This window comes from Eurytemora carolleeae, unplaced genomic scaffold, assembly GCF_000591075.1.
Source record: "Eurytemora carolleeae unplaced genomic scaffold, Eaff_2.0 scaffold72, whole genome shotgun sequence".
In the NCBI taxonomy this organism is placed as follows: Eukaryota; Metazoa; Arthropoda; class Copepoda; order Calanoida; family Temoridae; genus Eurytemora; species Eurytemora carolleeae.
The window spans coordinates 451,256-463,906 of record NW_019396031.1 but is presented as its reverse complement, the minus strand read 5'-3'; the positions used below and the strand labels follow the sequence as shown (position 1 = coordinate 463,906).

The following is a 12,651-nucleotide window of genomic DNA, read 5'->3' as shown; positions in this document are numbered from 1 at the left end:
TGCACGAAGCGATCTGGATCCTACTTTGTATATTTAAAATCAAAATGAACAATAACTTAATAATATTAAGTTAAAATAGTAATTATTTATAAAACTAAATATTATAGAATTATTAGACATGAAAAAGAAATTAATGTTCATCACTTGAGGTATATATGGAGGTAAGTGTGAAGAACCGTGGAAGGAAAACTTAAAATGGAGGATATTGAAAAGTAAGGAGTAAGGAGTAAGGAGTAAGGAGTAAGGAGTAAGGAGTAAGGAGTAAGGAGTAAGGAGTAAGGAGTAAGGAGTAAGGAAGTAAGGAGTAAGGAGTAAGGAGTAAGGAGTAAGGAGTAAGGAGTAAGGAGTAAGGAGTAAGGAGTAAGGAGTAAGGAGTAAGGAACTGTTAAACGAGAGAATAAGTCCAAGCTACTACTGCTACTAGAGCTCTAATCCAGCCTATACATGATACATCATACGTATTTAGAAAGAAAATATTTGTAGTACAGAGACCCATAGAACAGCTAGGGATGGGCACACACTTAACATTGCTTATATCTGTACTTATATACTTTGGGTGGAAAGGAACCGAATCACAAATTCGAAAAATCTAATCCTTATATCTTTGCAACTTAATATCGCAGACATTTGATATTTCAAACTATGAAAAAAAGCCTAGTTTGAAATTTCAAAGCTTTACATTAATGGGTTGCAAAGATGGAGAGAGAATTGAGATTAAGGCAATTGATAAGTTCCTATTAGGAATTTAAAGTGAAACCCAAATTTATTTTTCTCCCGTTTTTCCGATATCCTATTTTAAATAATGAATTAAAGATTGCAAAGGTTGCAAAGGTTTACATTAATGGGTTGCAAAGGTTTACATTAATGGGTTGCAAAGATGGAGAGAGAATTGAGATTGAGGCAATTGATTGTAATTTGAAAAGTAAAAAATTTAAAGTGAAACCCAAATTAATTTTTCTTCCGTTTTTCCGATTTCCTATTTTAAATAATGAATTAAAGATATAATTTACTCCATTTTAATCTTGACAAAAGGAAGGTTTCCCATCTCTAGTTTGATGATGAGGAAAGCGTTGAAATGTTTAAATTGTAAACTAGAAATATAGAAACTAGAAACTGCAGTTTCCACAGATATTACACAAATACTTTCTATTTGTTCCACCCACCAGCTCAATACTCTCACTAAGGGAAACTCAACAATAGTGGAGATAAAAAAATAAAACGTGCGGAAAGGAATGGAGTCTTTGCCACAATCTCTTATTTTATGATCCATTTATCTCTGCAACCCAATGTCGTAGATTTTTGATATTTTAATCTATTAATTCTGTTAGATTAAATAATCTAAGTTTGAAATGTCAAAGGTTTACACCATCAGATTGCAAAGATATAGAGATTAGAAAATTTGAGTTTGTGGCAAAGACTGTATTTCTTTTAAATTCTAAAAATTGTACGTATTTTTTCATTTGTTGGAAATGCTCGAGAACAAGATCTTAAAACTTCAGACTCTCACAGGTTACTGGCCTGGGCTTGCAAAATATTGCAATTTTTTAATAAAAGCAAACATTTCCTGACGTATTCTACCTCAATTTTATATAATACTATTTAATAAACAATGAACAGTAAAAAACAGATGTACCACATAAAATAGCTTGATAATTATTTTCTTAGAATTACATTAAAAGTTTTTATGAGACTCCCTGTATTAACCTGTAATTCCCACCTCTATGCATTAAAAGTTTAATCTTCTTCTGTTATCTGTACACAAATAAAACAAAACAAAGCAAAACAAAATAACAAAACAATAAATCTAGTTTTTTAACACTCCGGCCTCTAGAGGCTGATGAGGTTAACATTAACATTAATTTTAACTATCTCTCGGCCGGGGGAAAGGTTAAAGAACTAGATTTAATGGTCAATTTTATCGAAAACTACTTTATCAATTCCAATAAAAGAAAATTTCTAAACCTGTCAAAACGAGCTCTCTTAATTTGTCTTAAAGGGACTGTTTGCGTAATACTAAGTGAATCTCTTTGGATTCACAACGGTACCATTAAAACCTTTGCCTCATCAAGTATAAATTAGATTTCAATGTTTATAATTTTGTAATCTGATTATTTTAAACTGTGGGTTCTCTACAAAAGTGACTTGCACATTTTACTTTAGAAAAACATATAGAAATTATCAAAAATAAATGCCTTTAAACCTTAAAAACGAAATATCTTCCACATTATTGATCAGAGAAAGGTTTCAAGAGTATTGTTGTTAATCGGGCACTGGAGGGTCACTTGAAATTATGCTTACAGTTTCTTTAACATTATCCCTACTCCAATCCATCCAATCCCTTTCTCTTCTAAACCCCTCTTCTCGCGGTTTCCCGAAACCACTTCATAGCTGTCTTTTATCTTCTCCCCAACTTTCATTTATTTACTTTCTATCTCTCCACATTTGGCCCTTTTCCGTCCTTACATACTTCCCTTCTTTGCTTTACTAAATAATCCTCCTAATCTCTTCATTTCTTTTCATAACTCTTTTTATTTCATTCAATGTTTTTTTTTAACTCCCCTTTCGGTCTCTCCTTATTCCTTCAAATCCTTAATTATCTATCCTTTCCTTTTCCATTATTTTTTAGAATTGGGGGAAATATTCCCAAAACCTCTGTTTTTGGAGGCTTTTAAATATTTTCTCCTGAAAAACACTTAATTTTGCATGTTTTAGTTATATTTCATTAAAAAAAAACTTTTAAAAAATGCTCTATCCTTACTCTTGTGGATACACGTCCTATTTCTCCTTACTTTCTTTTTTCATTCTTATTATTCATTTATTATTTATTCTCATCATGCACTCAATCCTTTTTTGACTTAATACTTCTTTTCTTTCCTCTTCCTATTCAACTTCACACAAGTACTTCTTTTCTTTCCTCTTCCTATTCAACTTCAAACAAGTACTTCTTTTCTTTCCTCTTCCTATTCAACTTTCCACAAGTACTTCTTTTTTTTCCTCTTCCTATTCAACTTCACACAACTACTTCTTTTCTTTCCTCTTCCTATTTAACTTCGCACAAGTACTTCTTTTATTTCCTCTTCCTATTCAATTTCCCACAACTACTTCTTTTCTTTCCTTTTCCTATTCAACTTCCCACAACTACTTCTTTTCTTTCCTCTTCCTATTCAACTTCCCACAAGTACTTCTTTTCTTTCCTCTTCCTATTCAACTTCCCACAAGTACTTCTTTTCTTTCCTCTTCCTATTCAACTTTCCACAAGTACTTCTTTTCTTTACTCTTCCTATTCAACTTCAAACAAGTACTTCTTTTCTTTCCTCTTCCTATTCAACTTCCCACAAGTACTTCTTTTCTTTCCTCTTCCTATTAAACTTTCCACGAGTCTTCTCCAACTATCCTAAAGCAACGTCCTGGTTTTAGCCAATCTACTTCCTGGTTTTAACCAATTTACTCCCTGACTCTCCTGAATCTACTTCTTTGCTCTCCTTAATCTACTCCCTTAGTCTCTTGAATCTACTCCCTGACACTACTTACTCCCTAGCTATCTATAATATAATCCCTAACTCTCCTAAGCCTACTCCCTGACTCTCCTTAATCTACTCCCTGACTCTCCTGAATCTACTAACTGACTCTTATTAATCTACTTCCTTGCTCTCCTGAATCTATATCCTGACACTACTTAATCTACTCCCTAGCTATCGATAATATAATCCCAATTCTCCTAAGCCTACTCCCTGACTCTCCTTAATCTACTCCATGACTCTCCTGAATCTACTAACTGACTCTTATTAATCAACTTCCTTGCTCTCCTGAATCTACTTCCTGACACTACTTAATCTACTCCCTAGCTATCGATAATATAATCCCTAACTCTCCTAAGCCTACTCCCTGACTCTCCTTAATCTTCTCCCTGACTCTCATTAATCTAACCTCTGACTCTCCTTAATCTACTCCCTGACTCTCCTGAATCTACTAACTGACTCTTATTAATCTACTTCCTTGCTCTCCTGAATCTGCTTCCTGACACTACTTAATCTACTCCCTAGCTATCGATAATATACTCCCTAACTCTCCTAAATCTACTCCCTGACTCTCCTTAATCTATTCCCTGACTCTCCTTAATCTACTCTCAGACTCTACTTAATCTACACCCTGGCTCTCCTTAATCTACTCCCTAGCTATCTACAATATACTCACTAACTCTCCTAAATCTACTCCCTGACTCTCTTTAATATATTCCCTGACTCTCCTTAATCTACTCTCAGACTCTCCTTAATATACTCTCAGACTCTACTTAATCTACACCCTGGCTCTCCTTAATCTACTCCCTGGCTATCTATAATATACTCCCTAACTCTCCTTAATCTACTCCCTAACTATCTTTTTCCACTAACTCCATTTCATGTTAGATTTAATTTATTCGCAAATCTTAACTATCCTTTCCATTATCTTATCTGTTTCTAATGAAAAAGTATTCACCTGTTAGTGTGAAGTGTATGAGGAGCAATGTCTGTCAGTTTACAAATGTCATTCCTAGAAACCCGATCCACATCTTTCTCGTGAACTTCATATCTTGGCTGAGAAATCTGCACGTCAGTGTTGGGACGGATCTCACCTCTCCTCGGTGCAGGATCTTGAACCTCAGTTCTAGATCTTAAAGAATTTTGGTCGTTAGGACCCCAAGGACCTACGGAGTAAGACTTTATTCGTCGTCTTTCGTCTGAGAGTTCAGATATTTCCACAACAGTTCTGGGAGCATGCTGCGTTCTTTCACGAAATTTTATCTCCTCCGTTACAACCTGGGTAAACAAATTAACTTATTGAAAATACCTGATACTTTTTTATCCATATACGTTTGTTATTTTTTATTGTGAAAACCTGTGAAAGTTTTGTTTCTATAGCTCTGGACGAATTTGGAAAGAGTTTGATTGGTTTGTTCTGAGATAACTTCATTGCAGTCTGTTTAATGAAAAGACATGGACTGGAACTCGTCTTCCTCAGCTTCTGTGAATCCGGAGAATTAGGTTGAAGGTTTCTACTCCAGGGCATAGTGCTGACCTTACTTCTGGAACTGGAGAAGCTGTCCTGCAAGGATATGATTCGTTCCTTGATTTTAGGAACTGTATTTTCTTTCAGATATGCTTTTTTAATATTGTTTGAGTCTTTGGAGATAGTTCTTTTATCCGGTTCCTCTCCTGACTCCGTTCTCCTGAAACAATGTAAACAGGCCTAGAACTAGTTCTTTGACAAATGTGCAATATTTAGAACAATATTTACCTAAGGACAGATCTTTCATCTGAGCTACTTCTTGACCTCAGACTGATCTGCCATGTTGTCTGATGTTGACTAGCTGGAGGGGGTTTAGCTCCGGTAGTACTGGTGATAGAAATGTGTCCTGAAGGTCTGTTGTTTCCGGACAAAGTAGAACCCTGAGCAGGTTGAAGTTTATCTCCAGGATCAAGTTTAGTAAGACAAAATCGGTTTCCAACAGCAACAAGTTTCATTTTACCACAATCAGGAATCCTGGCTCTAGGCGGACTGCAGCTGCTTTCCCGGAGGGGGCTGTTCTGTGCTCCAGCAGCTCCTGGAAGATAACCACAGCTGCTCCCTCTTAGTAAGCTGTTCAGGGTTCCAGACGCTCCTGTACTATAACTGGAGCTGCTTCCTCGAAGGGAACCCGACATATGTTTTAAGGATATTGGTTCTGAGCTGCTATTCCTCATTATTCTGATAATTTACTGCTCTCTCACCTTAAACATAAAATTAATTTGAAATCATCTTTATTGTCATAAATATAAAAGTTGAACAGTACATAAATTTAATTCCGCTTAAATGCTTTGTATTAGATATAACTAAAAATTATTTAAAAATCATTGTATTTAGACGCTCATTTAATGATTTTAATGTATCAAGATATAAAGTAAGTATTAAAAGATTATGATAACTCACCACGAGCTCTAATTTACTTATAATTATTTCTTTGCAACCTAATGTTGTTGACCTCGGATATTTTAAAATATGAATTAGTGCTAGATTATATAATGACAGTTTAAAACATCAATTCGGTTTACGACAAAAAGTTGCAAAGATATAGATATTAGAAAATAATAATTTCAAGCAAGTAACAAGTTTTTCTATTTGAAATGTCAAAATCCTCTAGAATTTCCCGTAAAAAAATACCTGTCTTTATTTAGTTAATCCAATAAAATTCCCCAAATTTACATGATCAAAGTTTCATCAATATCTCCACGCGGATTTTAATTAAAATTTTAGTTTAAAACTGAATTTTTATGCAGAGTAATCGATTAGTCTTTTCAAGATCTTGATTTACTGTCCAGTAAGACAAATTCTGACCGTTGATTTTTTTCAATTTCCCGCTACTTTAATTTCATAAAGTCCAAACAGTGTTTCTCAGTCCAGGTTAAAGATTCTGTATCCGAAGTATTTGTGTACAAAACATTATCCGAACCCCTAACCTGGAGTTGGGCCTAGTTTGCAAATGTGCCGGCTGGATGGCGCGGAGTAAAATAACAAGACTTTGCAATAAATATTTATCACACCAAGTATTTTTAAATCTAACCCTATGATAACATCAGGGCTAAAAATACTTTTTTTTATTCAGAGCAGTTGAGAAAAGATAACAATAAAAAACGTTGGATAAAACTCCTTTAAATTCTTTTATTAAGGGAAAGTTTAATAATTTTAAAAAGGGGTAAACCATGTATCATGATTAAGTAATGAATTCCTTTGTATTTAAAAAAACCCAGCCCTAATAGATTAAAAAAAAACACCCAAATCACACTGGTAGTGAAGCTATAAAAGTTTTAAATTCTTAGCAGATGTTTTATCCAAAATTCTCTTTAGTCCTCTCTAACCCCCCTTTGAATTTGAATCGATAGAGATTTTTTATCTGAGCTGGAAATTTATTAATGAGTTTGAGTGAGAAGTAGTTCAACAATAGGTACGGCTGGATTAACAACTTTTTAAAAAGTAGTTCAGTAATACCATTGGCTGAATTAAAACTTGTCAAATGTTCTGATATTCCACTGTTTCTATGATGATTCAAATTCACAGAGCCTGCTAAACTCCATAGCACTTTTATGCTTGAACCAGTTGTTGAATCCTTTTCAAATAAAAACACAACGCATTCATAAATCTTCGACTTTGGTTACTGGTTTTATTAAGTTTGAACTCACCTGGAGTGGATTGATGTAACGGCGAACTGTTGAAGGTTTCAAGGATTTATGAGACCAGAGTTATTTTTGAGAAATGGAGTCGATTTCTTTTCCGATTCAGATTAACCAGAGTTTCTTCTCCTAGTTTTATGCTGTAGGTTTTGTTGAGCGTGGTTTTCAATGTTTTGATAAATTTTTATACTTCTTGATTATTTTTCATGATCATTTAGGTTTCAATTTATCATTGATCTATTTGAATTCTGTTAATAACATTATTGTTAAAAATATTATAACCTGCTAAATATTATAAAATGTATGCGTCACTAATGTTGTGTTATTATTAATATTGATAAGAACAGTTTAATTATGTATTAAAATTATCACAGATATCACAGCCGAGAATAATTAAAAACCCTGTACACTATACTCCGACCCTAAACCTTACTCTAACCCCTCGTTTCTCCAGAAGATTTGAAGTAGATCTAAAACTCTCCGGGTTCACCTGAACATTGTAGATTAATAAATCTAAACCTGGATCCTTTAATCTAAACCTTACTTGATCCTAATCATCGATAATCTTTGATCTCAACCTGAACTTAACTCGATGTCTTACTGAATCAAAAATTGTATCTCAAGGATATGATCGTTAATTTTTCTAATACGAAAGTTTAGTGTACGGTTTTTATTAATCTGCTATTATACTAAATCTCAAATCTGAACCATCGACTATAAATCCTGAACCTGTAATATAATAAGATAATCCTTGCTCTGCTTCATTATACATCTTATATATATATAGATATACCTGGAGAAAAATTATCACTATATTACTACTCCGTCCCACAGTACAGCTCAGAATCAACTCGGCAATATTTGACTCAGGGATAAAAGAGAGAAAACCTGGAATCCGTCACATTCCATCTAAACTTCTCCGGGTCATAAACAACATACAGAGACGTCTTAACTTTTAATACCCATTCAAAATTCTTTTATTAATATTATGAGTAATGCATTTTTAATGCCTAATCTGTCTGCCCAGCAAAAGCTTACATCCCTGGTAAAACGGAGCATGCATGGACTCATGCCAATTTCAGTGCTTTTACTGCCTGTATATCGGCCTGACATTGAATTCATTGTACAAGGATAGCAGAGACATTTTTACATACCATGCATATTAGAGCATAACTAGAGGAAATACTTACAGTAAACACGCAATTTCAAATTCAAACACTAAAAAGTTTATTAAATTCAACCTTCTTCGTAAAATTGCACACAAATTTTGGTTCTTAAAGAAATCGTTTTGTCATTATTTCGGAGTTTTAACAATTTAGAGCAGTTTTGCAGATTTTTGCTCCCAAGACAAATCTTCTATAATATCCCTGGACGATGTGGGTCATTGACTCACCCATAAATATATATGTCATTGTATATATATACTTTGACAACTCTATTTTCTGCTAAAGACAGCTTATATTGATTATTGAAAAAATCTTGGAAAAAGTTGGGTCTTTTTTATCATGAGATATTCCTACAGGATTTGTAATATCTAAAACTTACTTTAATTTAGAATCCCAGAAAGAAGGATTAGACCAAATTAGCAGCTATTCCTTAAACTTTTAAACAGTGATCTTCTTTCGATGCGTATATATACAAATTATCAGGATACAAAACAGAAAAGGCAAGAATAAAAAGAGAAAGAGGGGGAATTTAAAACCGGAAATTTATTATATCTTGAACAGTCCTTATTTGATCCATTCAGGAAAATGTTGCACGGTAATCTATATATAAATTTGGCTTGTCTGTCTGTCTGTTTGTTTGTCTGTCTGTCTGTTTGTATCCAATAAACGTCAAAACGGCTGAACCGAGCGGGCCCAAATTTTTTGTGGGACATCTAGGGACCCCAGGGAAGGTTTATGAAAAATCAAAATTTCAAATATTTGTTTCCATCAAAATTTGATCGTCATTAAATTTTTAAAAATTTTGAAAATCCGACATGTCATTTAAGATCCATATACAAAATTGATAGGAGGGGGGGGGGGTGTCTAAAAATCGTTCACTAGGAATATATATAGGAATATATATGCGGCGCTCGACCTATAGCGTGTCCTAGCCGCTGCGCTCGGTCCCCCTAAGCTGTCCTAGTCGCAGCGCTCGACCAAGAAATTGTATTAACCTAACCTAACCCTAAATAATTATAAATTTGCTGACAAATAAGTGGTCATGTACAAAAAACATGCCGATCTCTGAAATGTTGCAAGCATATAGTTTGCTGTTTTAGCGACTTCTAGGCACTGGATAGAGGGTTTTAAATCATGTGACACTTTCACTCCAATATCCTTCTCTATTTTGATCTCAGTTAATTCCGTTCATAAAGTATTCATATTTGGGATTATTATGTCCAACATGAAGAATCTTGCATTTAGCAATATTAAATGACATACCTCACAAATCTGCCCATTTCAACAAATTTTAACATTTTTAAGGCATACTTAATTGTTTCTTAGACACAGGTTTAAGGGGTACTGCTGTGAATCGGTGTGCAACTTTTTCTTAGGGAGTTGACTAGGACTTGCATCTACGATCGCAATACCGCCAACCGATCAAAGTTGCACATTTCAACTTTCAAGTAAGAGAAAAATTCAGAGAGAGAGGAGTTCAGCTCAAGATTTTAAAACAGAGAGGAGTTCTGGAGTTTTCTAGATAGAGAGGAGTTCAGGAGTTTTCAAGATAGACAGGAGTTCAGGAGTTTTCAAGATAGAGAGAAGTTCAGGAGTTTTCAAGATAAAAATGAGTTCAGGAGTTTTCAAGATAGAGAGGAGTTCAGCTCAAGATTATAAAAAAGAGAGGAGTTCTGAAGTTGTCGAGATAGAGAGGAGTTCAGGAATTTTCAAGATAAAGAGGAGTTCAGGAGTTTTCAAGATAGAGAGGAGTTCTGGAGTTTTGCAGATAGAGAGGAGTTCAGGAGTTTTCAAGATAAAGAGGAATTCAGGAGTTTTCAAGATAGAGAGGAGTTCTGGAGTTTTCAAGATAGAGAGGAGTTCATTAGTTTTCAAGATAGAGAGGAGTTCAGGAGTTTTCAAGATAGAGAGGAATGCAGGAGTTTTTAAGATACAGAGGAGTGTAGGAGATTTTAAGATACAGCGGAGTGCAGGTGGCTTCAATACAGAGAAGTTCAGGAGATAAAAAGATAGAGAGGAGTTCAGGAGATTTCAGGGTACAGAGGAGTTCAGGAGATTTCAAGATTGAGAGGAGTTCAGGAGATTTCAAGATAGAGAGGAGTTCAGGAGTTTTCAAGATAGAGAGGAGTTCAGGAGATTTCAAGATAGAGAGGAGTTCAGGAGATTTCAAGATAGAAAGGAGTGCAGGAGATTTCAAGATAGAGAGGAGTTTAGGAGATTTCAAGATAGAGAGGAGTTCAGGAGATTTCAAGATAGAGAGGAGTTCAGGAAATTTCAGGATAAAGAGGAGTTTAAGAGATTTCAAGATAGAGAGGAGTTTAGGAGATTTCAGGTTAGAGAGGGGTTTATGAGATAACAAGATAGTGAGGAGTTCAGGAGATAACAAGAAAGAGAGTAGTTGAGAAAATTTCAAGATAGAGAGAAGTTCAGGAGATTTCAGGATACAGAGGAGTTCAGGAGATATCAAGATATAGAGAGGAGTCCAGGAGATTTTAGAATAGAGAGGAGTTTAGGAGATTTCAGGATACAGAGAAGTTTAAGAGATAACAAGATAGAGAGTAGTTTAGGAGATTTCAGGATAGAGATAAGTTTAAGAGATAACAAAATAGAGAGAAGTTTAGGAGATTTCAGGATAGAGAGAAGTTAAGGAAATAACAAGATAGAGAGGAGTTCAGGAGATTTCAGGATTCAAGGAAGCTTGGGAGATAACAAGATAGAGAGGAGTTCAGGAGATTTCAGGATATAGAGAAGCTTAGGAGATAGCATAGGAGTTCAGGAGATTTCAGGATAGAGAGGAGTCCATGAGATAATAAGATAGAGAGGAGTTCAGGAGATAACAAGAAAGAGAAAAGTTTAGGAGATAACAAGATAAAGAGGAGTTCAGGAGATTTCAGGATAGAGAGGAGTTCAGGAGATAACAAGATAGAGAGGAGTTCAGGAGATAACATAGGAGTTCAGGAGATTTCAGGATAGAGAGGAGTTCATGAGATAATAAGATAGAGAGGAGTTCAGGAGATAACAAGAAAGAGAAAAGTTTAGGAGATAACAAGATAAAGAGGAGTTCAGGAGATTTCAGGCTAGAGAGGAGTACATGAGATAATTAGATAGAGAGGAGTTCAGGAGATATCAAGATAGAGAGGAGTTCAGTAGATTTCAGAATAGAGAAGAGTTCAAGAGAGAGGATTGTTCAGAAGATTTCAAGAAAGAGAGGAGTTCAAGAGATTTTAAGATAGAAAGGAGTTCAGGAGATTTTAAAACATGAGAGGAGTTCAGGATATAACAAGATAAAGAGAAATCCAGGAGATCTTTCAACATAGAGAGTAGATTTCAAGACACGGAAAATTCAGGAGATTAAGGACAAAGAGGATTTCAGGAGATTTAGGATGGCTAGCAATTCAGGCGGTTCCAAGAAGATTTATGGAAATTTTAACATGGGTATTGGGTAGGTTTAACTTAATTTTACCAAATTTTTAAAGAGACATTATGGAATACGACATTATATTTTATATTCACTTAGATTTTCTGTAAGAGAAGAGTGCGGCATTTTGTACAGAAGCAGAGAATAAAATTTCGGGTGAAAGAAAAATCAAACAAATACTTCAATATTTAAGATGCCAGTAATAAGGCATAAAGAAATAAACGATAATCAATCTATCAACAAATACTTAAATTTAAAGAACAAAATTTCTAGGCATCCCGTGGCGTTTGTACCTTATGGTATATAACCTTAATTGAAGCTAAGATATTGCATGCAAAGTGTAATGATTGTTAAAGATTTTATTTAATTAGTGTGATTTGTAGTGGTTTCTGTTGTTTCGTATAAATCTATATAATTTTCTGAAAACCGTCCATGTCACCATAATTTTAACAAATCATATTGATCGAAGAGCAATATTATTCAGAAGGCAATTAATAAATCTGGAACTTTTTATGACAAATTAGGGGTCTGTCCTAGTGAAGGATTTTTGGACCCCCCCCCGGGGCCCCCCCTCCTATCAATTTTGTACATAACCAAATCAGTATTTATTTAGGATTATTTAGGGTTAGGTTAGGTTAAGACACTTTCTATTTGTTTCAGGTGTTATAACTTTCACCCAAGTTCTCTAGACTAACCAACATCACTAACTAACCTAACATACCAGAAATACTTTGAATCGAGGGACGGATTATTTTAAAGTACCGTTTGAGCTTAATTTCAAGTCACTCATTAATACAAAGATGCCAATGCATGATTAACAGCGGTACCCCTAAAACTTCTATCTATTTAACATCAAAATTGCCATAATAATCATCAATCATAA

At 34.5% G+C, this 12,651-nt stretch overlaps 1 protein-coding gene across 3 annotated transcripts in view; it reads right to left on the bottom strand.

Annotated features, from left to right (window-relative positions):
- Positions 1-8,088, bottom strand: part of LOC111696941 (uncharacterized) — a 31,960-nt gene extending 23,872 nt beyond the window's left edge. For all 3 annotated transcript variants that reach the window (XM_023466758.1, XM_023466773.1, XM_023466766.1), the window contains exons 1-5: positions 7,978-8,088; positions 7,194-7,674; positions 5,275-5,747; positions 4,876-5,206; positions 4,477-4,796 (exon numbers count right to left, since the gene is read on the bottom strand). In XM_023466758.1, coding sequence (XP_023322526.1) covers positions 4,477-4,796; positions 4,876-5,206; positions 5,275-5,720 — 1,097 coding nt within the window. In that variant the 5' untranslated portion in view covers positions 5,721-5,747; positions 7,194-7,674; positions 7,978-8,088. The remainder of the gene's footprint in view (positions 1-4,476; positions 4,797-4,875; positions 5,207-5,274; positions 5,748-7,193; positions 7,675-7,977) is intronic.
- Positions 8,089-12,651: the final 4,563 nt, after the last annotated feature.